We start from the raw sequence: 24544 nt of genomic DNA, 5'->3' as shown, positions 1-24544 counted from the left end.
CTCTCTCTGTCTCAGAATACAATAAATAAATAAATTTAATATAAAAAAAGATTTATTAGTAAAAAAGTGGACATTTACAATTTCATCACTAAAGTTACTATCTTTAAATTTTAGCTATCCAAACAAGTCATTTCATATGCATTCCTGACAGTATTATCCCAATGTTAATGCTAATAATGATAATTTTTGCTTTATAAATATTCATTTCTGCCAAAACTAATCACAATACTTTTATCTTGCACATGAACTTTTATTTAGCAAAGTATAAACTGAAAAATCTGTTTCATGTGTTGGTAAAGAAAAAATTATTTAACTGATTTACTGGGAAAATATGCATAAAATAAAAGACATATGACAGCCCCGGATAATATGCTTACCAGATATGCGACAGACAGCAGATTAAAATCTTTACTATCATTGTTTCAAAGCAAAAAATAAAAACTGTAAACACCACAATAAAAGTTTGGAAATTCAAAAAGTTGGAAATATAATTAATAAATAAACCACATGAACAGATGGGGCAATAGCCAAAGGTGAACCAAAAATCAAGACAGTAAATTAAACTTATTTTGAATGGAGATGAAGTAGGTTTATAATTATAGGCGGGAGAAGCTAATACGAAGAATTTGAAACTATAGAAAATGATGAAGATACATTATGGAGCAAGGTGCTGGAAGACGTGGGCCCAGATGGAAAAATAAAATGTGATGCACACACAGCATTTAGAATGAATGGACTAACTCTACTTCAATCAACACAGCTCAGTTTTAAGAACATAATATGAATTCTAAAGAAAAAGTCACCAAAGAGTACATATATCATGATTCTATTCCAACAAGATGCTTAGGATATGGAAAGCCACAAAACAACATTGATTCCTTTGTATGGATGAGAAGGAACTTTATCATCTACAAAATAATATTGAAAAAATAAACTTTAGAAAAGGGACTATAACCAGGGATACAGAGGATATCACACAATGATAAAGGGGCTATGTTCATCAAGAAGACATACTAATCTTAGATGAATAAACAGTTTCAAAATAAATAAAGTGATAACCATAGAACTATAAAGAAAAATAACTTGGAGTCAAAAGACATCACTTAAAACCAACAAATCCACCGTATGTAGGTATCTGATATTCCTAAGATGAACATTATAAAAAACTTACAACTGATCAAAATCATATGGTGGGAGAAAAGTAGAGGAGCATAAAGAAATACAATATATACTCATTTTATCATTGCTTATAAGATAAATTATAACAGGAAATTAATAAGTATTGTTATTCTCTAAAAAAGAGAAGATATGGTGTATTGGGTATGTTATAATTACAAAGATAACCAATTCTAAAGATAACCTTTCTAAAGATTAAAAGAAAGTTTTTTTAATTTATTGAGAGCTTTTTAACCTATAAAAACCATATAGTAATATTTTTAAATAGCAGACTAAAGTCAGATATGTTAGTTATATCAGCACACTTAAGCAGGCTTAACTTACTTTTTATTTAAAGATTTTATTTATTTATTTGACAGAGAGATCACAAGTAGGCAGAGAGGCAGGCAGAGAGAGAGGAGGAAGCAGGCTCCCTGCTGAGCAGAGAGCCCGATTCGGGGCTCGATCCCAGGACTCTGAGATCATGACCCGAGCTGAAGGCAGCGGCTTAACCCACTGAGCCACCCAGGTGCCCCTTAACTTACTTTTTAAAAAGAAAGAGATCATCAAGTTGGCACACAAACCAAAGCCTAATTCAGCGCTATTTACACAGGGAAAAAAAAAAAAAAAAAAACAACTATAACTAAGTGATTAAGAAAGATAAAAAACAAAAGGCTGGTCTACAGTATTCCATGTAGATGCAAAATAAAACAAAACAAAAAGCAGACATCATATTTTTTTATCTAAGTAGGTAAAATTCTAGCCAGTTTGCAATAAACAACACTAAGAAGAACATTCAAATGCTATTCCTCACAAAAGATATTACATTATGAATATATATGCACCAAATAATTTGTGCAGTAACCAAAAGGGATATGAAGAACTAAATAACATAACTAATGACCCAACTCCAATTTATGTATATCAAACTGCAGTGTCCCTTTTCAGTAACAGAACTGATCTATTTGGGACAGCAGTGTCTCCAGCAAAAATACAATATTCCCAGACTTTCCTGCATCTTCATATAACCACATGACCAAGCTCCACTAAAGAAGGTGGAAGAAGTATAGTGTGGAACTTCTGGGAAACCTCCCTGAGGTGAAATAGGCAGGCTCTTCCTTTCTTTCTTTATCCAGAAAACATGGATACGATGGCTCAAGCTTTAGCATCATCCTGGACCATGAAGACAAGGGCATGTAAAAAGTGAACATGAAACAACTTCATAAAAATACCATGCTGTCCCCGGACTACTGAACTGTAGTTATGTATTTATGCTCTTATGGTTGGGTGCGTGCTAGACGTACCTGCACCTAATTCTAACAAATATAAACCTGAAAGCAAACAAGAGCCAAAGAACATTCACCAAAACTGACCATGTGTTTTAGGCCATATACATACTTAAGTCAAACTCAAGAAAATAGACGGAGGAACTAGCTTGAAACAGGACAAGGGTCATCCTCTTCTTGAGACTAGGGGACCAGGTGTATGTACAAGTAAGTGTGTAGATGTTGAGTAGAAGGTCAGGGGCTTTTCCCTGCCTCATCCCCTCAATTTCCTCCTTGAAATAGGAGCCAGAAATCTTTCAGAAGTATGGGGAGGATGCAGAGGTTAAGCAGATTTGCATGTTTAGAATGCCGCTAGGGGTAGGTGAGGAAGCTGAGAAGAAACAGGCAAGATTATTGGTATTGTTATTGTTCTCAAAGAACCAGATTTTCAAGTTTATGCCTCAAACCGGGTTCCTGTGTATCAAGGACTAAAACCTCTCATTTTAGGAAGAAAGCCAAAACAAATTCCCAAATAAAGGTTAAAAATGAACTCAAAATTAAACTAAACTGACAATTTAATCAAAAGTCTCTAACTGATGTCTTGAGGTGTGCCTCTTACTGCTTTTTACAAATTAGTAAACTAATACTAACAAATATTTTTGTCAGCTTAATAAAAAAAAGATGCCATAATAGTAGGTAACAAGAAAAATATATCGACTCACCCAAGGATACTTTGTGAGGCTTAAGGAAGTATCACCACCTGGTGGTAGTTTCATGGTAACAGCAATTTAAAAGGAAAGAAGTGGACGGTCTCTGTCACTGACAGTATATATTGAGAGACCAGAAGCTTTGACCAAAACTAATGACCAAAAAAAGAAGTACTATAAGTACTTAGTTTCCAATTTAATAGGATAGTAGAATTTTTTCTTTCAAAGGATGATCTAGAATCAAGATCTAAGACTTAATACAATATTCCATATAGTACAGAAATCCTGTCTACAAAAATTCTTCAGTTATGATGTATTGCTTCTGTACATATCTGTAGCAATAATAAGTTATTCTCTGGACACTAGATTTTGAGCTGAAATTTGAAATATTTTGTGACCTTCATCCAGTAAATCTAATGTTGCAACCTGATACAACGTAGAAAAACCTTAGGATATCTTCTACAGCCTGACTTCAAATATAGCTCTCCTATTTTGCACTTTTCTTATACGAATACACCCTTTTACTCAATTGACTTGATTTCTAGGCCCCTTACACCCTGGTCTTCCAGATTATTCGATATGTCTTGATTTGTCCAAGTCTATTTTTATTGCAATGCCCAAAATAGAAGTATCCCAGATACAGCCTAGCCAGCAGAATACAGGTACTTCTTTTAGTGTTACCCATTTTGCCTGGCAGATTTTAATACCTGCGTCACACTTCAGTTCGTATACTTTAGTTGCAATTGTTCTTGAATGGCTCCATATTATTGGTTACCAGGAAACTAAGTATTGGGGTAAACCGAACAGATTTAAAGACCTACTCCTGAAAGTATATCCCTAAGCTCCGCTAACCCTCTGATCTACAAACCTCCACCATAAACCTAATGATAAGATAAAAGACATACAATAAAAGAATGCCTTCATGATCACGATAAAGAAGAGACACTCAAACATACATTTTTGGCATGTTTTACTTCTCAGACCAGACTCCTGCTGGTGACAGCATCACACAGCAAGAGAGCGTAAGCAGGGTCTGTGTGCATCTCTCTGAACTGGAAGTTGGAAAGCCAAAGACAGCATAGTCTGCGTGGCAATATAATAAAGCAAACAGTGGTGTTCTTGGCGGTAAAAGGTTATTGAGAATTTTCCTAGGGTGTGGTTAGGCAAGGGAGGTAGAGGTGAAATTCTGTTTGGGCAGCAGAAGCTTCTGCAGCAATAATAGAATCTTCTGCAGACATAGCAAATAGGGTCACAACACTTAGAGAAATGCCATTGGTAACTCTAGACAGATGGTTTTTGGTTGTTGTTGTTGGTTTTTTTTTTAAAGATTTTATTTATTTATTTGACATACAGAGATCACAAGTAGGCAAAGAGACAGGCAAGGGGTGGGGGGAGGGGAAATGGGCTCCCTGATGATCAGAGAGCCCAACGCAGGGCTCGATCCCAGGACCCTGAGATCATGACCTGAAGCAAAGGCAGAGGATTAACCCACTGAGCCACTCAGGTGCCCCTGTTGTTTTTTAAGGAGATGGGAGTTTTTTAAATATATCACAAGGGGGTGCTGTAGACAGATGTTTAACACATATCACTACTAAATATCTGGTAAGGAAGTGGATATTTATCATAAAAAATTTTTTTAAATTTTTCTTAAAGATTTTATTTATTTATTTGACAGACAGAGATCACAAGTAGGCAGAGAGGCAGGAGGAAGCAGGCTCCCTGCCAAGCAGAGAGCCCGATTCGGGGCTTGATCCCATAACCCTGGGATCATGACCTGAGCCGAAGGCAGAAGCTTTAACCCACTGAGCCACCCAGGTGCCCCTATCATGACAAATTTTTTAATTTGACTTCTCATTCGCTTCACATTTCTCAAGGTAACATATGTACTCATATGAAGATATGATACAGATATAACTCAAAACATTTTTACTATGAACACAAAAAAAGAAGCATTACATATATGTATTATTTTAGCTCTCATGTAAGTGGCTACATGTGGGACTCTACATGAAATAAACAGTATGTGAAAAAAGATATTTTATTAGAAAGCGAATAGTTCTTGACCAATTTATTTCTATGATTAAAATTTAGCTTTATTATTTTTGTTTTTATGTTTCAGGGACTTTGAAGGGAACCATATCCATAATTTAAGAAATTTGACTTTTATTTCCTGCAGTAATTTAACTGTTTTGTAAGTAGAGTTTTACCCTTTTGAAGTGATATTATATCTCTTTACAAACAAATTTAATCATTATGTGAACATAAGTTAGCATAAACATGCACAGTAATTATGACAAATGTTCACTTATGACTTAAAGTTTTCTGAAACCAAAATGCATAGGCAAAATTATTGAAGTTCATACCAGGCTTGATCAAGGTTCACAACATGCATGGATCATCACAACCGTTCTGTAGTATATGAGACCTGTCTTTCTCAAACTTAAGTAATACCCATTTTAAAGGAAAAATTTTCATTGACCACCTAAAATCTCTCCTTGGATCTCAGTTTGAGAAACACTAAATTAGTCTTAATCTGTAAGAATGTTTGCCCTTTGCAAATTACAACTGTAAAGATGGTGGAAAAAAATTTAATTACAACCAAAATTTTTTTCAAATGTGGCAGAATGTCTACACTCCTGAAGATATAACTGAAGACACCAGGATAAATTTTAGAATGTTATTGAGTATAATTTCTCCTATGTATTTCTGATCTATTTTAAAGACACACTGCTTTTTCCATGGAAAAGCATGATGGAAGGATGATGGAGCTTCTTTCGGTATAAAAACACAATTGCCTCATTTACGGGTTATTTTTTCAGAATAGTGTTTTTCCAACTGTGGGTTGAAACTCACAAGTGGGTGATGAAAGCAATACGGTATCTTCTGACTAGCTTATCTAATGAAACAAAGCTGAATTGAATTGAATTGAATTGAAATATCAGAAAGCAATTCAGATGGTTAAACGTACTGTTTCTTAAATCTTGGGTTCTATGGATGTATGTTAAGCCTAATGTTTTTAAGAGCAGTTACCATGGGCAAAGTTTGAAATCCACCAAAGTAGAATCTGTCTAGAAACCACCCCAAAATCCATCTTGAAATCCATGCTAGAAACCATAATACTAGGACCTCTGTGTACAGGCAATGCAATAGCTATCCCTGATACAAAAAAAATTTTTTTTCCAGTATCATCCTGCATTCCAATGGGTTCAAGCCCCTGAGATGTCTGAATTCTTGCACGATGAGCTCAGCAGTCTTCAGGTGCAGGATGCCTCATGTCAGTCACGCAAAATAGTTCTTACTAACTGCTGGAAAGAAACCAAGCGGCACCTGAAGGACATAGACCAAAACTTGCAGCTTCTTTGCTGTTCTACTTTTATACATTTTTAAAGAAGCCTCTGTGTGAGGAAATCATCTGTGAGTTTCCTCTTGGCAGTTGCTTGTGCTTTCCTGGTCTAGAGATACTGGCTGGAGGTGGTAATGTTTGGAGAGCTGAGAGAAAATAAATGCTTCAGGATGGAACAAGGCCAACCTCTGAGCACATCACACATTTAAAGAATTGAAAACTTTTTGAGACCTTTTTTAAGATCTTATTTATTTGTCAGAGAGAGAGAGCACAAGCGGGGGCGGGGCGGGGGGTAGCGGGTAGCAGGCAGAGAGAGAAGAAGGCTCCCCACTGGGCAAAGATTCCATATAGGACTGGATTCCAGGACCCGGGATCATGACCTGAACAGAAGGCAGAGGCTTAACCAACTGAGCCACCCAAGCATCAGGCTTTTAAAACTTTTCCATGAGTTACTCCTTTATGCTGGCTTATAATACATGAGATCAGTGCAGAAATGAACTCGTCAAGAATTACATACAGTCTGTGGAGCTCCTGGGTGGCTCAGTCAGTTAAGCATCTGCCTTTGGCTCAGGTCATGATCTCAGGTTCCTGGGACTGAGCCCAGATTAGGGTCGCTGCTGAGCTGAGAGCCTGCTTCTCCCTCTCCCACTCCTCCTGCTTGGGCTGTCTCTCTCTGTGTCAAATAAATAAATGAATCTTAAAAAAAAAAAAAAAAGAATTACGAACATCCTGGTTCAACATCTAAAACTAGAGATCTTCTGAATTGGTCCAGTTTAGATTAGACATCGTTAGAAAACTCCCCCCCAAGTTGCATCGCCTACCAGATGCATGAGTGCTACTGTGCACCTGCGCCCAGGGTGTTCTGTTAGCGAGAGAAGCTAGGCAGATTAAATGTGCTCTCTGTTGCAAGAAATCAGTCTGTAGTCTCAAGAGTTCACTTTTCACTATTTCCCTTGCAGAGTTCTTCCCTAATTTACTTAAAATCTTGAATAATATTTTATTTTTATCATCATTAAAGATTTGAGAAATTTAAAACTAAAATCAGACTGGATAAGTTTCTGTACTACAAAATACTTGATGTGAAAATGGACTATATATAATTATATATTTTTTTCAGGCTATTAATCTTCTTTCTAAAAACTCATTTATCACTTACCTCAAGGAGCCACAACATATTTTTTTTTTCTTTTTACTTTCAGGGTAATGAGGAAAAACAAAATTAATCACCTAAATGAAAATACTTTTGCACCTCTCCAGAAGCTAGATGAGTTGTAAGTTTGATAAGACTTTTCCTTCTACTGTTTTAGTTCATACTTGTTACACATATATGCTTCTGTACATTTGAGAAATATTTATCTCTTTTCTAACCATTATTTATATATAATTTGAGCCATAAATGACCTCAGATAGCTTACAAAAATATACATAAATATATATGTATATATATAAAATAACTATTTGAAGAAAATGAGATAAAGGAAACATAGCTACAAGGAAATAATAAAGTCAGGGTAAAATTAATAAATAAAATATATCCTATATCACTCTGTCCCACTGCTAGAGAAGAACAGCACATTGTTTTTATGTTCCTTAGAGAGTTAGGATTCAGAGAACATAAGATAAAAGACATACTTTGCTAATTCCAGAAATAAAAGATAATGTTGGATCCACAAAGATATTAGATGTCCTTGGATAACATCCCGACCTATAATAATGGAAGAGAGACATAAGTTAAATCAACTGTTTATACTGTCCTTCTTTTTTATTTATTTTTTTAAGATTTTATTTATTTATTTGACAGATCACAAATAGGCAGAGAGGCAGGCAGAGAGAGGAAGGGAAGCAGGCTCCCTGCTGAGCAGAGAGCCCGATTCGGGGTTCAATCCCAGGACCCTGGGATCATGATTTGAGCCGAAGGCAGAGGCTTTAACCCACTGAGCCACCCAGGTGCCCCTGTCCTTCTTTTTTAAATCAATGACCCAGTTCCAAAGGGCATTAAAACAACTCTCTTATAAACCAAAGCTTTGTGGCCTAAGCACATAGTAGCTGATTGTCAGAATAAAATATATGTTGAGGGATGGATGAAGTACATGTCCTTCAGACAATTATTTTATATTTTACTATTAATTTCCTCTATTGGATTTTGCTCAAGTTTGCAAACTACAGTCAACCCTTGAATAACTTGGGGTAGAACTGTGCAAAAATTAAGTCTCCAAATCATATTCCTACTCTAATGCAAAAGGAAGAAGGGGATGAAGGGAAGAGGAAAAGAGGCACAACACTTATATCAATTAAATTAAATTAGAAAATTGAAACAAGATCAAATACCATCAAGCATTTGCCTCTGAAGAAGTGATGAAATGGGATAAATTATTTTTATATTTTCCCACTACACTTGCTTTTCTAAAACTTTTAGACTTCTGGTAATTAATGTACCTCACTAATAGCACAGTTAAAAAGTTGTATAATCATTTCCTAACAAATTACAGAACAATGAATAAAGTCTTAAGAAACTAATATGACATGGTTGCAATTGTTTCCCTAGGGATTTAGGAAGTAATAAGATTGAAAGCCTTCCACCGCAACTATTTAAAGATCTGAAGGAGCTCTCACAACTGTAAGACTGATACTAATTTTGTCATTTCACTTGTTTTAATGTCTTTTTTTAATTTTAATATATATAACTCAAAATTTAACATTTTAACCATTTTTAAACGTGCAGTTCAGTGACATTAAGTACAATCTTGCTGTACTACCATCACCACCTTCCATCTCCAGAACTTTTTCATCCTCCCAAACTGAAACTCCATACCTATTAAACAATATCTCCCCATCACCTCCCCTGACCAACATCTCTGTTCTGTATCTATTAATGTGACTATTCTAGGTACCCCATATAGATGGAATCATTTAATAGTTGACCTTTTGTGACTGGCTTATTTCACTTAGCATAATGTCCTCAAGGTGCATACATTTTGTAGCATGTGTCAGAATTTCTGGATATTATTCTGAATAATAGCATTAATTCATAACAATATTGTTCTAAATAGTAATTTATTGTATATGTATGTATATAGATACATATGTATATATATACATATATATGACATATACATATGTATACATAATATAGAGAATATGTATAGAGAAAAATCCATTTCTGAAATTTGCTATTTTACAAGTTCTTTGTAATTTCTTTGTAAAATTTCTTTGAAAATATAATATGCACATATATATACATACACATATGTAAACATATACCTATATATACTGCTATGAATATGGGTGTATAAATATCCATTTGAGACCATTCTTTCAAATCTTTTCAGTATATAGCCCAGAAATAAAATTGCTGGATCATACAATAATTTCATTTTAATTTTTTTAGGAAGCGGCATGCTGATTCCCAAGCACCTACACCATTTTCATTCCCATTAGCAGTGCACAAGCATTCCAATTTCTCTACATCTTCAACAACACTTGTTCTTTTCTCTTTTTGGGGTAATATTTATCCTAACAGATGTGAAATGTCATTGTGGTTTTGATTTGCATTTCCGTAATGGTTAGTGATGTTGAACATCTTTTCATGGGCTTATGGGCCATGTATCTTCTTTGGGGAAGTGTCTATTCAAGTCTTTTGCCTTTTTTTTTTAATTGGGTTTGTTTTTGTTGTTGAATTGTAGGAATTCTTTATATATTTTAGATAGTAAATCCTTTTCAGTTATATGATTTGCAAATATTTTCTTCTATTCTGTAAATTGCCCTTACACTGTGTTGATAGTCTCCTTTGACATAAAAGTTTTTAATTTACATGTAGTCAAATTTTTCTATTTTGTTGTTGTCATTGCCTATACTTTTGGTGTGGTATACAAGAAATCATTGCTTAATCCAGTGCCCTGAAGTTTTTCCTTTATGTTTTTTTTTTCTTCTAAGAGTTTTCTAGTCCTAACTTCTATATTTAGGTCTTTTTGATCCATTTTGAGTTGATTTTATACATGAGGTAAGATAAGTTCTAAGTTCATTCTTTTGTATGTGGGAGCAATCTGGTTTTCCCAGCTCCATTTGTGGAAAAGACTGTCCTTTTCCCCATTGAATTGTCGTGGCACCACATATACAAAGGTTTATTCCTGTGCTGTCTATCCTATTCTACTGGTCTTTATACTCCTCTTTATAACAGTACCACCCTGTTTTGATCACCATGGCTTTGTAATAAGTTTTGAAATTGGAAAGTGTGAAGCCTCCAACTTTGTTCTTCTTTTTCAAAATTCTTTTAGCTATTCAAGCTCCCTTAAGATTCCAAGCAAATTTCAGAATGGATTTTTCTCTCTATGCCAAAAAATATTAGGATTATGATAAAGATTGCACAGAATCAGTGGGTCACTTTGGGGAGTATTGACTTTTTTAAAAATATGTGTTTATTTATTTTAGAGAGAGAGCACAGGAGTGGAGGGGAGGGCAGAGGGAGAAGGAGAGAATCTTAAGCAGACTCTGAGCTTAGTATGGAGCCAGACACGGGGCTCGATCCCATAAGGCCAAGATCACACCCTGAGATCAAGACCTGAGCCAAAACCAAGAGTCGGATGCTTAATCAACAAACCAACTGTGCCACCCGGGTGGCCCAGGGGAGTTTGACATCTTGACAACACTAAGTCTTCTAATCCATAAACATACAACGTCTTTCCATTTAATGGTGTCTTTTTAAATTTCTTTTGGCAACATTTTCTTTTCAAACACAAGTATTTCACTTCCTTGGTTAAGTTTATTCCTTAATATTTGATTCTGTTGATGCAATTGTAAATGGAATTATGTTTCGAATTTTCTTTTTGGCTTTTTCATTGTTAGTGTATAAAAACGCATTCAGTTTTTGTGTAGTGGTTTTATATTTGGCAACTTTGCTGCATTTAGTTATAAGTTCTAACAGCTGTGTGTGTGTGAGAGAGAGAGAGAGAGAGAGAGAGATCTTTAGGGTTTTCTACACATAGTATCATGTCATATGTGAACAGAGATAATTTTACTTCTCCCTTTCGAATTTGAATGCCTTTTTTTTCCTGGCCTAATTACTCTGGCTAGACTTCCAGTACTACGTTGAATAGAAGCAAAAGTGGTCCTCCTGGTCTTGTTACTGATTTGGGAGGAAAAGCTTTTAGTCTTTCACCATTGAGGTGATGGTAGTTGTGTGCTTTCCATATATGGCTTGTGTTGTGTTCAGATAGTTTCCTTCTAGCCTTAGACTGTTAAGTCCACTTTGTTTCTTTAATACAACTGAACTTTCCTTTTCATTCTTCCTCTCTTTCCTTCTACAATCACTGCCTCCCAGAAGATCCCCCACTTAACTAAGAATCTAACCTAGAATAAATTTCTCAAAGAGAATATGCCCTGAGAAGCTCCCTTTAATCAATGATTCTTATCTCAAGGTGTTGGTTGTTTGTTTGTTTGTTTGTTTGTTAACAAAGACTCAGAAAATTTTTCCATCAAAATTGAGCTGCACTGTCTCTCTGATCTCTCTCTCTCTTTGTTCCCAGCTATAGCCTTTTGCTTTCCATTTCACGCCTCACAAATCATTAACACAAATGTCACTCTTTGGCATAAGATTTATTGTAAAAACCATTCAGGGTGATTCCATTAATTCAAATTTGACAAAATGAGATGGTTTTTCATTCAACTAAATGAGATCCTAGGCAAAAGGTGAGGTATGTGTGGTTTCTTGCCGAGACCTCTACTGCTTCCGTGGTAGAGCCATTTCTTGACAAGTCCACTTTTGTTCTTATATTGTCTCAGTTCCCCATCACTAACAAAATTATAGTGCTAATTAAAAGCCAGGCACAATTCTAGGTGTTTTATCTCCATTAATTCATTTAAATATTTAATGAACTCTGTAAGGTAAGTGCTGTTCCTACACTTTTTTGTTAATCTTTAAAAGTAATCCAGTCAACAGATACACTTTCTCTTAAGAAGTCTCTAGAAATGACCTATTGCTGCCTTTTTTTAAAAAAAAACAGGAATCTTTCCTACAACCCAATCCAGAAAATTCAAGCAGATCAATTTGATTATCTTGTCAAACTCAAGTCTCTGTAAGTATATACCTATGGGGATAATTTTATGATGAAATTGTTATTTATACACTAATAACTAATAAAGTCTATAAAATTAGATTTGTAGAATCTTTCAAATCAGAAGCTTTAATCCCAAGATATGAGTTAAACACTGCAGAACCATATGGGTACTCACTAGGCTATAAACAGATAGTTTTACCTTACATATTTATAAACTAAAAATCAGATAATGATTTTATATTTTTCTTTAATCACCAGGAGCTTATATTGGATTATTTGCTTTGATTCTCTGACGGCAACTCTGCATATTCATTTCTCCATTAGTACTGGTATCTAAAAATTTATTATAGCCACTTTTATCCCAAAGATGCAATATTCTGGATTATGTAAATCAGTACTCACACCACACACACACACACACACACACACACACACACACACACAAATCTGTTATGGTCTAAGAATTGCCTTTAAAAGATAAGTTCAGTTCATTTAATTTAAATGTACCCTCAATAAAATGACATCTTATTAGAAAAAATATATTATTTAAAAATTATTAGAAAAATTTCAAATCTCTCTGTTTTGTAATATTGTCTGAAAGATAATGTGTGTTCATTTATTCCACAAACCCTTATTGAGAAGTTACTATGCACAAAGCATAGGTTATGATCTATAAGGGATCAAAAAAATTCAAATAAAGGAGATATTTATGTATAAATGCCGGAATCAAAAAGGAGTTAGGAAGTAAGTGCATAGGGCAGGCTGAGTATGAATGTTTGGTTCACAATCAGTGTTAACGGACAGCATTTTGTTAAACTGCCCCTCACAAAAACTCATTTTATTACACTCTTTTAATATATGTTATTTTGATGATTAATTTGATGTTTTTAGCAGCCTAGAAGGAATTGAAATTTCAAATATCCAACAAAGGATGTTTAGACCTCTACTGAATCTCTCTCACATGTAAGCAGTTGTTTTTCTTGTTTTTCACCCTGATTTCCATCTTTTATGTTTCCTCGTGCACTGTGCTAATACATCCATACCCAAAGCATCCAATTTATCAAATTTTCTCCTGACTCATTTGTCTAATTTATTATTCCTAAAGTGTTGCTATTGGGTGGGATGATTTTTAGCGCTCCAACGTTTAGTAGAATCAAAGGTGATTTTTTAAATGTCAGAGAACATGAGGGTGGAGGGAAGGTACTCAGTCTTATAAGCTCTCCTTAGTTCTGATACCATTCATACATAGGGATGTTTGCCTGATGAGCTAGTAATTCGCACACATGGTGTATGTGCTACCAGATGAAGAAATAAGAACTTATATAAACAACACAAAATAATTGTAAATAATTAATTGCTGTAAATGGAGGAAAGCATGGAGAAATACCCCTCAGTAAAAAATGCCGCCAATGGCAGGACGTGATTGAAGCAAATGGGTATAGATAAAATGGCAAACTTTGAAAAATCTCTTGAAAAATCTTTTATTCAAACAATGTGTATTATGGTGCCATTGATGCTTTATGATGGAAACATCTTTCTTTAATTGAGGGCAGTCTTACAGCAGATGTTAGATTGATCTCAATGCCAGGGTAATTAAGTTCCAACAATTTAGAAAGTGTCATATCCAGCAACACCCCTCTATAATTTTGCTTATATTTTAAGTCTAATGCAGGACATTCTTTTTGTTTTCCATAACTCTTCAGAGAGAGTACTTATAAAAGTTTCGTTGATTGCACACAACATAAAGCACTCGGACGAATGTAAGCTAAATACAGTTTATTGGGAGAAAATGGTTAGCTCATAAAACCCAAGAAACAACTCAAGGAACAGACTTGAATTGGGCAGAAACCATATCAGATCTAAGGGATTCAGGCAGCAAGAGTTAAACAACAGGACGATATACTGTAATTGTCAAGCTTTTATCTTGTGTTATTACTACAGCTCTCTATACTATAAAGATCATTTATATTTTTTGCCAGAATACGTGGCTTTAGAGGAAAATACATCTAATTTGAACTTCAATTTCTACATTTATTAGAAAATTTCATAGTAAATAATTTGCCTCTGCTGAAGATTCATCTCTTCCTATGGTGTTACTGTTACGTAATGCATGGAGTTGACTTGAGAATTGATTCCCAATACCGAGGAGATGCTCAGTCAATGGTGTAGGTGTTGCTGGTAATACAGTAGCAGTTACTGATTATCTGGGTAGTGTCTGTATCAATAAAACAGGTCTCTCTATTGATGAAAAAATTAACTCAACAAATATTTATTGAACACCTTATTATGTACCAAAATCTGGTCAAGAGATGAGCATGTGAACAGGCAGTTAGAGCTCACAGAATGACTTCTGTTGTAGAAAAGCCATGGAAGCCAGAGGAGAAAACATTTGGCTCTCTCCTCCCCTGAGGGCTGAGAAGCAGGATTAGTTGGAGCAACAAGAGGAGCACATAAACACTAAAAATCCAATAAAAGTTTCCTTAGATGGATTAATTATCTCGATCCCATGCTGATGGTTTATTTATGTTTCAAGACATGTCTAACACTTGTATATTCATGGTGCCTATTTGCTGCTCTGACCCAAGCATTCTTTTGCAGTGAAATCAAGTTCACAAGAATTAAAATTTCAACCTTTAGTATCCTTAGTGTTTTACCTTCCTGTGAGCCTCATATTAAGATGTTTTCTTCCTCCTGATAAGATGTAGAAAAGAAATACGAATGTATTGTGACACTGAATTAAATTTGAAATCTTATTTTACTTTCTCTTTGTGCATCAGATATTTTAAGAAATTCCAGTACTGTGGGTTTGCACCCCATGTTCGCAGCTGCAAACCAAACACTGATGGGATCTCATCTCTAGAAAACCTCTTGGCAAACATTATTCAGAGAGTGTTTGTCTGGGTTGTATCTGCAGTTACATGCTTTGGAAACATCTTTGTCATCTGTATGAGACCTTATATCAGGTCTGAGAACAAGCTACATGCCATGTCAATCATTTCTCTCTGCTGTGAGTATTTCCTAATTAAGAGGAATTATAGTTTTGAACAGAAGAGCACTGCTATGAGAAAATAAACAGAGTGGTAGAAATATGAGATTTTACATTTTCCTCTTTTCTGCTTCTATGTTGTTTTCATATTCACTATAATGAAAATAAAATGACTCTGGTGAGAAGAAAATAAGTTTTTAAAACGGGAAAATTCAGTTACCTTACACAGATTAATGAAGCTCTTATTAGTTTTGTCTTGTAAAGAAGCTCTCATTCATTAGTTTTCTTCTCTGAAGGCATGTTTTGTTAAAGCATGTAAACTCTTTTACTATGAATAAAATGACAACCTTTCACAGTCACATTTTTATATCCAGGGTTGTATTTACTTTTTTGTTTGCATCTCTGGGTCCTAGATATTGACTTACCTGATAGCTGGGTTCCTGGTCTCTGAGCTATGAAAATCTCTTCCATTCGTAATTTGAGATATTTGAATAAAAAAAATGTTTTTAGATAGTATTAAAATTTTTAAGTTTTTGAAATGTGATTGCAGAGTACTGTGTTAAATGAGGACTACAAAGAAAAAAAAGTAAGAAACCAGTGGTCAGGCTGTTTATAGTGTGGGTCACATGGCCTATAACGTAGCCATACTTTCTCCAGCGAGTATCAATCTACACGATGTTTTGCTTTATGTTTACGTGTCCAGGCTCATTCAAAGTCTATTGTCTTATTGTTTTATTCATTGCAAGCTACCTAGGAAATAGAAGTCGGAAACTGGTTACTACTTCATATTGTTAATTACAAAATTTTGAGTATGCTCAATTGCTCTGGGGAAGGCTAGAGTATAACTTCAGTGTTCAAGAATTAGGACCAGCCTCATCATTTATACAGTGATGTGATTTCAGAAACCTTGTGTAGAATCTGTGTAGTAAAAAAAAAAACAAAAAAAAACTCACCTACTCTCGGATATGAAATATGTGCTTAAAAAGCAAAATCACCAAATAGGGCATCACACTGACAACTGATTCTGGGGGTGGGAGAGCCTAAAATGAGACAGTGAAAGATGTAAAAATGGGAAGAGAGAATCAGAGAGAACAGATTTGCTTAGACCAGCACTGGGTAAATAACTCAAGCCTTTCAAAATTATACTGACTATAGAGCATTTATATTTTGGTTAAGATTTTATTTATTTATATGAGAGAAAGAGAGAGAGAGCACAAGCAGGGGGAGCGATGGGGAAGAGGGAGAAGTAGGCTCCCCAGTGAGCAAGGAGCCCCATGTGGTGCTCCATCTTATGACCCAGGGATCATAACCTGAGCTGAAGGCAGAGGCTTAACTGAGCCACCCCAAGTGTGCCTGTGGAGCACTTCTTAATTGTTCATATCTTCTAAATTGTAGACCCCAAAATTCACAGTCATTAGTCTACCACAACAACTTCTGAATTATTTTCCCTAGAATTTTGGATGATATTCTTAGCTTGTTAGGCTAGGGCCATATTTAAACAGAAGATATGACCCTAAAAATAACATCCCCATATTGGTCCCTAATCAAAGGCTCAACATAATTGCATTTTTTTAGATTTTATTTATTTCAGAGTGAGCGAGCACAGGCAGGGGGAGTGGCAGGCAGAGTGGCAGGCAGAGGGAGAAGCAGCCTCCTCGCTGAGCAAAGAGCCCAACTCCAGGCTCAATCCCAGGATCCCGGGATCATGACCTGAGCCAAAGGCAGATGCCTAGCTGACTGAGCTACCCAGGTGCCCCTCAACATAATTACATTTTATCTATTTACTCAACGCCTCTAGGTAACGAGACCAGAATGGAAAACAAAATAGACAAATCCCTACTCATACAGACCTGAAAATTTCAAAAAAAAAAAAAAAGAGGGTGCTATAAGAGTGGTTATTGAAGAGAGCTGCTGAAGAGGTCCTTACCCATAAACGAACTGCTAGAATAAAAAGTACCTCCTCCCAAGTGGAAGTAAATTAGATATTTTTTGCTCATACTGAAAATACTACCACTTATTGTTAATTCCATTATACCTATTTATTTCTCTAAATTTGCAACATCTCCTGATCCTATAGGTGCTGACTGCCTCATGGGAATATATCTGTTTCTGATTGGAGCCTTTGACCTCAAGTTTCGTGGAGAATACAACAAACACGCACAGCTGTGGATGGAGAGTATTCACTGTCAGCTTGTGGGATCTTTGGCCATTCTGTCCACTGAAGTATCAGTGTTACTTCTAACATTTCTGACACTGGAAAAATATATCTGCATTGTCTATCCTTTTAGGTGTTTAAGACCTAGAAAATGCAGAACAATTACAGTTCTGATTCTCATTTGGATTACTGGGTTTATAGTGGCTCTCATTCCACTGACCAATAAGGAATTTTTCAAAAACTACTATGGCACCAATGGAGTGTGTTTCCCTCTTCATTCAGAAGATACTGGAAGTACTGGAGCCCAGATTTATTCAGTGACAATTTTTCTTGGTGAGAAACTCTGTATTATAAGTCCTTTTATTCAATTCCTAGGATAAATCAAAATGTCAATCTCATTATTTCTTCTAATGTTTATAAATTTTTATTTCAGGTCTTTTTTTTTTAAGATTTTATTTATTTATTTGTCAGAGAGAATGCGTGCAAAGCAGGGGAAGTGGCAGGCAGAGCAGGCAGAGGGAGAGAAGCAGGCTCCCTGCCAAGCAAGGAGCCAGATGTGGGACTCAATCCTAGGACCCTGGGATCATGACCTGAGCTGAAGGCAGACGCTTAACTGATTGAGGCACCCAGGCTCCTTTTTTTGTTGTTAAAGATTTTTATTTCATATCTTCTAACCAGTTTTTCACATTGACATTAGGGATGGATTCTGTCAGAAAAACCCTAAAGGGTTTTTTTTTCCCCCATGAATTACCACTTTATCATATAAGTTCCAATATGCTCCTTAATAACAAAACGGTAAATACTTGTATTTCATGCAGTCACCCTAATAATACTAAATAAAACATATTTTAACTCTTTGCACTTATAATATGAACAAAGTGAAAATAGCCACATAAGTCTTTGCCTTGAAAATAGACATACAAGAGTTTTTTTCTTGTAAAGAATATTCTCAGAGGGAGGTTAAAGAAAAAAATATATATTATAAAATATATATTTTATATATAAATATATACATAGTCTCAAAGTATAACTTAAATTAATTGAATTATTTTTTTAAAAACTATAATGATTAATTTAAAAGACCCAGGATATTCACTGAATCACTATAATCTCATTTTAATATGCCATTTTAAAATTAAAAGTCCCTCATTCCTCATCAGTTCAACATTACTTCCATTTTTTGAAAAATTCATTTTTGTGTACTTTAGTGATTCGTATGAAAAAATAAAAAACATGTTCATGTTCAAACAGCTAAGAGTATGTATGTTTGTTGTGAAAGTCTGCTCATACACATCAGTAATAATCTTTGTGTTCTAAAACAGGTGTTAACCTGGCGGCGTTTATCATCATAGTTTTTTCCTACGGAAGCATGTTTTACAGCGTGCATCAAAGTGCCATAACAGCAACCGAAATACGGAATCAAGTTAAAAAAGAGATGATCCTTGCCAAACGTTTTTTCTTTATTGTATTTACTGATGCATTATGCTGGATACCCATTTTTGTACTGAAATTTCTTTCATTACTTCAGGTAGAAATACCAGGTACGACTTTTTTTTTTCTTTTTGTAAAAAATTAATAAATCTGTCTCTGCAGTGTTCCTCTAAGAAGGAAAATTAAGATTCTTAACACCAATTCATTTTAAGAATTTTAAGTCAGAGTTGTATGCACTTCAGGCTCTGTTCATCAATCGAAAGTTTACTGGGAAGCAGCAATTCAGTTATTTCTGTAAATGCCTAAAACACAATTTTTCCAATTACCATTGGAACAAAATAATGACTCAAATAAATAACACTCTATGTTTTGTAGTTCTGATAATGCCATGCTTAAGAAAACCAAACAGGTAAAAATGATTATGAAATATTTACTTCATTTTTTTCTTTTTTTTTAACTTCATTTTTTTTTTTCGAGAACATAAGACATTTTTCTTCCCAGAGTACAGAGCGATTTAGAGAACATTATCCCAGAGTGTGAGAGATGATTGAAGGTGCATTCCTAGTATTTAAAAATATTGTACATCATGCTCATTAGGATAGCTACTATCAAAAACACGGAAAATACTACAAATCGGTGAGGATCTGGAGAAATTGGAGCTCTTGTGCATTACTAGTAGGAGTGTAAAATAGCACAGCTGCTATAGAGAACAGCATGGTGGTTCCTCAAAAAATTAAACATAGAAATACCATATGGCCCGGCAATTCCAATTCTGGGAATTGAAGTAATTAAAAGCAAGAACTCAAACAGACATTGGTACACTCATGTTCATAGCAGCGTTATTCACGATAGCCAAAAGCTGGAAGTAATACAAGTGTCCATCAATGGACACATGGATAAATAAAGTGTGTTGTACACACACAATGGATTATTACTCAGCCTTATAAAGGAAGAAATTCTGAAGCATCGTAAGACATGAATGGACCTTGAAGACCATGCTAAGTGCAATAAGCTAATCATCAAAGGAAAATATTGTATGATTCCACTGTATTCGACTACTCTAGCAGTCGAATTCATAGAGACAGAAAGTTTGTGAGTGTGTCACCAGGGGTTGGGAGGAGAAGAGGGTAAAGAGTTATTGTTTAAAAGGTATGTAGTTTCCGCTGGGCAGGATGAAAAAGTTCTGGCGGTGGATGGTGGTGATGATTGCACAACACTATGAGTGTACTTACTGCCACTGAACAGCACACTTAAAAATGATAAAAATGGTAAATTTTATGTTATGTATATTTTACCACAATAAAAAAATGTGCAAAATGCTATTAATTGTGAGTGCAGCATATAGTCACATTTTTAAAAATTATAAATATACAATTTAAATTTTGTTTTATCCCATGGTTGGTGATAATAGTATCTTACATTTTATAAGCAACAAAGAGAGAAAAGAGCATCAATTATATTATAAGAACAAATCTGAGTTATTGGTAGTTACCTCTGTACTACAGTAATGTTTAAGATAAGTTTAGCCATTAATGTTTTTACCAAAATAAACATCTAGTCAAAAGCCTAAAAATGCATACCTATTTTTAAAACCAAAGAGATAGCAGAAAAGAAATCTATATATTTTGATAAATACTGTATGTACTACCCAGCAATTAAAATATTGTAAAAGGTGTGATTTGAATGCTAAATGATACTGTTTTTCCAAAATGAAATCATATCACAATAATATGTAATCACTTGGTGGAAAATATTTCTACCTAATGGAATACATTTATTGATTATTCAAGAAAAGCTACTTAGCGAAGAACCCTGTTTTTTTGTAGCACCAGCACTCCCCTCAAACACTGGCACCCTGGAAAGACATCCTGGAAACACATTAGACTTGGTATTTAATTGTGTGACATCAAAGGGAAGAAATTAAGACTCAAAAAGGGGTTGGGGGGGAAACAAGGAAAAGGGATTTCTATACCTTGTAAACATCCATGAACACTAAAACTACTGCATTTTTCTCTTCTAGGTACCATAACCTCTTGGGTAGTGATCTTTATTCTGCCTATCAACAGTGCTTTGAACCCAATTCTGTATACTCTGACCACAAGACCATTCAAAGAAATGATCCATCAGTTTTGGTATAACTACAGACAAAGAAAATCTGTTGACAGCAAAGGAAGTCAGAAAACATATGCTCCATCATTCATATGGGTAGAAATGTGGCCACTACAGGAGATGCCACCTGAGTTAATAAAGCCAGCTCTTTTCACAGACCCCTGTGAACTGTCACTAATTTCTCAATCAACTAGACTCAATTCCTATTCATGACTGACTCTGAAAACCATTGCTACACAGGGAATATTGTGGGATGTTTCACGATGGATTCATTAGTATAAAGTGAATGCCACAAAATTAATAATTTATAATGGCTAAGATAAAGCCATTACAAGGACATGAGGTTGTTTGGGAAAAAATCAAAGTGATGGGGGCCCATATAAAGGGAAATAAATTGTGTCAATAATATGTATATACTAGTACATATTTTGCATAGGAAATTAAGGGAAATCTACTTCAGAAAGATTTATTCATTCTTTTACTGTGCATTTATTGAGGACCCATTATGCACGTAACACTGCAGTAAATTTCTGGAAGCGCGCAGAATAGAACCTTTTCAATTTCAATGTTAAAGTATGTGTAGCTACAACAGAATATACAAAGGCCATCTGCAGTACTTAGTTTAAGGTAGAGCTTTGTCTGTCATGCACATCAGCAAACATAAACATCATGAACACTTGTAAATAAAGGTTTAAGGTTTTGGAATACTAATATAATGAAAAATGAGGAATGAAAAAATGTCTGATTGTTTGCAAAATAGATACTTGTTTTAAGAATTCCTCTTACCTTTCTTGAAGTCCCTGCCTACTTGAGAGGTAATACACAAAATTACTCTGAAAAAAGATGTTCGGATATAAACTCAAAATAGCACTTCTCTATACATCCTCACATTTACTGTCAACTGATTTTCAGCAAAGATACCAAAACAATCAAATGAAGAAAGAAGTGCCTCTTCAACAAACGATGCTGGGACAACTGGATATTCACATGCAAAAGATTGAAGTTGGACTCCTACCTTACACCATACACAAAAATTAACTCAAAATTAATCAACAACCTAAATATAAGGCATAAACCTCTTAGAAGAAAACATTTGGGTTAATCTTCAAATTAATCTTGGATTTAATCTTGGATTTAGCAATGGATCCTAAGATGTGACAACAAAAGCATAAGTAACAAAAGGAAAAAATCAATAAATTGGACTTCATCTAAATTAAAAACTTTGTACACCAGAGAATGTTATCAAGAAAGTAAAAAGACAGGACACCTGACTGGCTCAGTAGGTGGACCATGTGACTCTTGATCTTAGGGTTATAAGTCCAAGCCCCACGTTGGGTACAGAGAATTACTTAAAAAAAAAAAAAATCTTTTTTAAAAAAGAGGTAAAAAGACAATCTACATAATGGAAGGAAATATTTGCAAATCATATATCTGAGAAAGAGTTAATACCCAGAATATATAAAGAACTCCTACAACTCAACAAGATAAACAATCCAATTTAAGTAGGCAAAGGACTTAGAAAGACATTTCTACTAACAAGATACACAAGTGGCTGATAAACACTTGAAAAGTTGCTCAACATCAGTAATCATTAGAAAAATGAAAACTAAAACTGCAATGAGGTAGATTACACTTTACACATACTAGAAAGGCTGTAATTAAAATAACAACAACAAAAAAAGTATTGTCCAGGATGTGGAGATTGAAACCCTTCTGCATTGCTCATTGGAATGTAAAATGTAGCAGCTGCTATAGAAAACAATTCGGTTGTTCTACAAAAGCTGATCATAGAATTACCATGTGATCCAGCAGTTTCACCCTTAAACCCAAAAGAATAGAAAACAAAACTCAAACAGGTACTTGTATGCAAATGCTCATTGTGTCAGTTATTTACAGTAGCTGAAAGATGGAAACAACCCAAGTGCACATCAACTAATAACAAATAATAACAAAGTGTTGTATATGCATACAATGGAGTATTATTCAGCCATTTATAAGAAAGAAGTTCTGACACCTTATCTACAACATGATGAGTACGAAAGAAGCCAGACACAAAAGGACAAATACTGTATGTTTCCACTTCCAGTAAACAACTGCGTGAATATGCTAAGCCGTTGAATTGTACACTTTCAATGGATGAATTTTATGGTGTGTGAATTAGATCTCAATAAAGCAGTTAAGAGGGAAAAGAAAGGAAGAAGAGCTAGAATGCACTGATTCAGGAAGTTAAGGAAGGAAAGTCTGCACGTACATGTTTTACTTCAAAGAGGAAGTAGTTGTTATCAAGAGATGGACTTACCTTCCTTTTGCATGGCCAGCCAGTTCATGAGATATTAACTTTTTAGCTACTTATTGTTCTGGTCTCTGACTGAGCTATTGGAATTTTTTCTCTCATAATTTGAAATCTTTAAATAGGAATAAAATGTTTTCAGGTACTTTTAAATATACCAAAAATGTTTGAAACATGAAAATACTGGAATCAAAAATATATTTATTGAATAAAAATTGTATATATTTCTTTTGAAAGTAAATTGCCTACAGTTTAATTCTATTAAAAATGTGGATTACTTTGAGTCCTTTCTGTTCTTACTTGTAATAATGCCAATAAATTTTCTATATGAGGGATATGGTTATTGTTTCAGCAAAAAAAGTCAGAGAATAATAGAAAGCTATAGTTCTGCTTATGATATTCAATTCTCAAGGACCTGGGTGGTTCAGTCAGTTGGGCATCTGACTCTTGGGTTTTAGTTCAGGTTGTGTTCTCAGCATTATGAGATCGAGACCCACCTCAGGCTTTGCACTCAGCTCGGAGTCTGCTTGGGACTTTCTCTCCTTCTCCTCACTGCCCCCTCCACATGGTCTCTCTCTCTCTCTCTTAAGTAAATAAATAAATCTTTTAAAAAATATATTCAATTCTCTAACTACTCAGACTATACAATTTTTTAAAGCCTACAAAAATGAAAATACATTGGAATTCTCTTATGAGATTATTTTAGGAATTTATTTATTTTTTTTTTAAGAATTTATTTATTTATGACAGAGAGAAAGATCACAAGTAGGCAGAGAGGCAGGGTTGAGCAGAGAGCCCAATGCAAGGCTCTATCTCAAGACCCTGAGATCATGACCTGAGCCAAAGGCAGAGGTTTAACCCACTGAGCCACCCAGGCGCCCCTATTTATTATTCTTAAGAAGTCTTATTACTAGTAAAAATAGGAAAATTTTTTTTTTTTAAGATTTTATTTATTTGAGAGAGAGAGTGCAAACATGCATGCTTGCTCACAAATTGGGTTAGGGAGCACAGCATGGCAGAAGAGGAGGGCAAGGGATAGGAACAAGCAGA

At 34.8% G+C, this 24544-nt stretch overlaps 1 protein-coding gene across 1 annotated transcript in view; it reads left to right on the top strand.

Moving 5' to 3' along the window:
- The window catches only part of RXFP1 (relaxin family peptide receptor 1), a 101189-nt gene extending 78722 nt beyond the window's left edge, over window positions 1–22467 (top strand). Inside the window, exons 10-18 of the mRNA XM_047717805.1 lie at window positions 5247–5318; window positions 7670–7741; window positions 9016–9087; window positions 12470–12541; window positions 13415–13486; window positions 15301–15530; window positions 17587–17997; window positions 18987–19205; window positions 21116–22467. Of these exons, the coding sequence (XP_047573761.1) occupies window positions 5247–5318; window positions 7670–7741; window positions 9016–9087; window positions 12470–12541; window positions 13415–13486; window positions 15301–15530; window positions 17587–17997; window positions 18987–19205; window positions 21116–21417 (1522 nt within the window). The 3' untranslated portion in view covers window positions 21418–22467. The remainder of the gene's footprint in view (window positions 1–5246; window positions 5319–7669; window positions 7742–9015; window positions 9088–12469; window positions 12542–13414; window positions 13487–15300; window positions 15531–17586; window positions 17998–18986; window positions 19206–21115) is intronic.
- The last annotated feature ends 2077 nt before the right edge of the window (window positions 22468–24544 follow it).

Source organism: Lutra lutra, chromosome 2, assembly GCF_902655055.1.
Source record: "Lutra lutra chromosome 2, mLutLut1.2, whole genome shotgun sequence".
Taxonomy (NCBI): Eukaryota; Metazoa; Chordata; class Mammalia; order Carnivora; family Mustelidae; genus Lutra; species Lutra lutra.
Note: the sequence above shows the minus strand (reverse complement) of the source record. Positions and strands in the feature narration are given on the sequence as shown.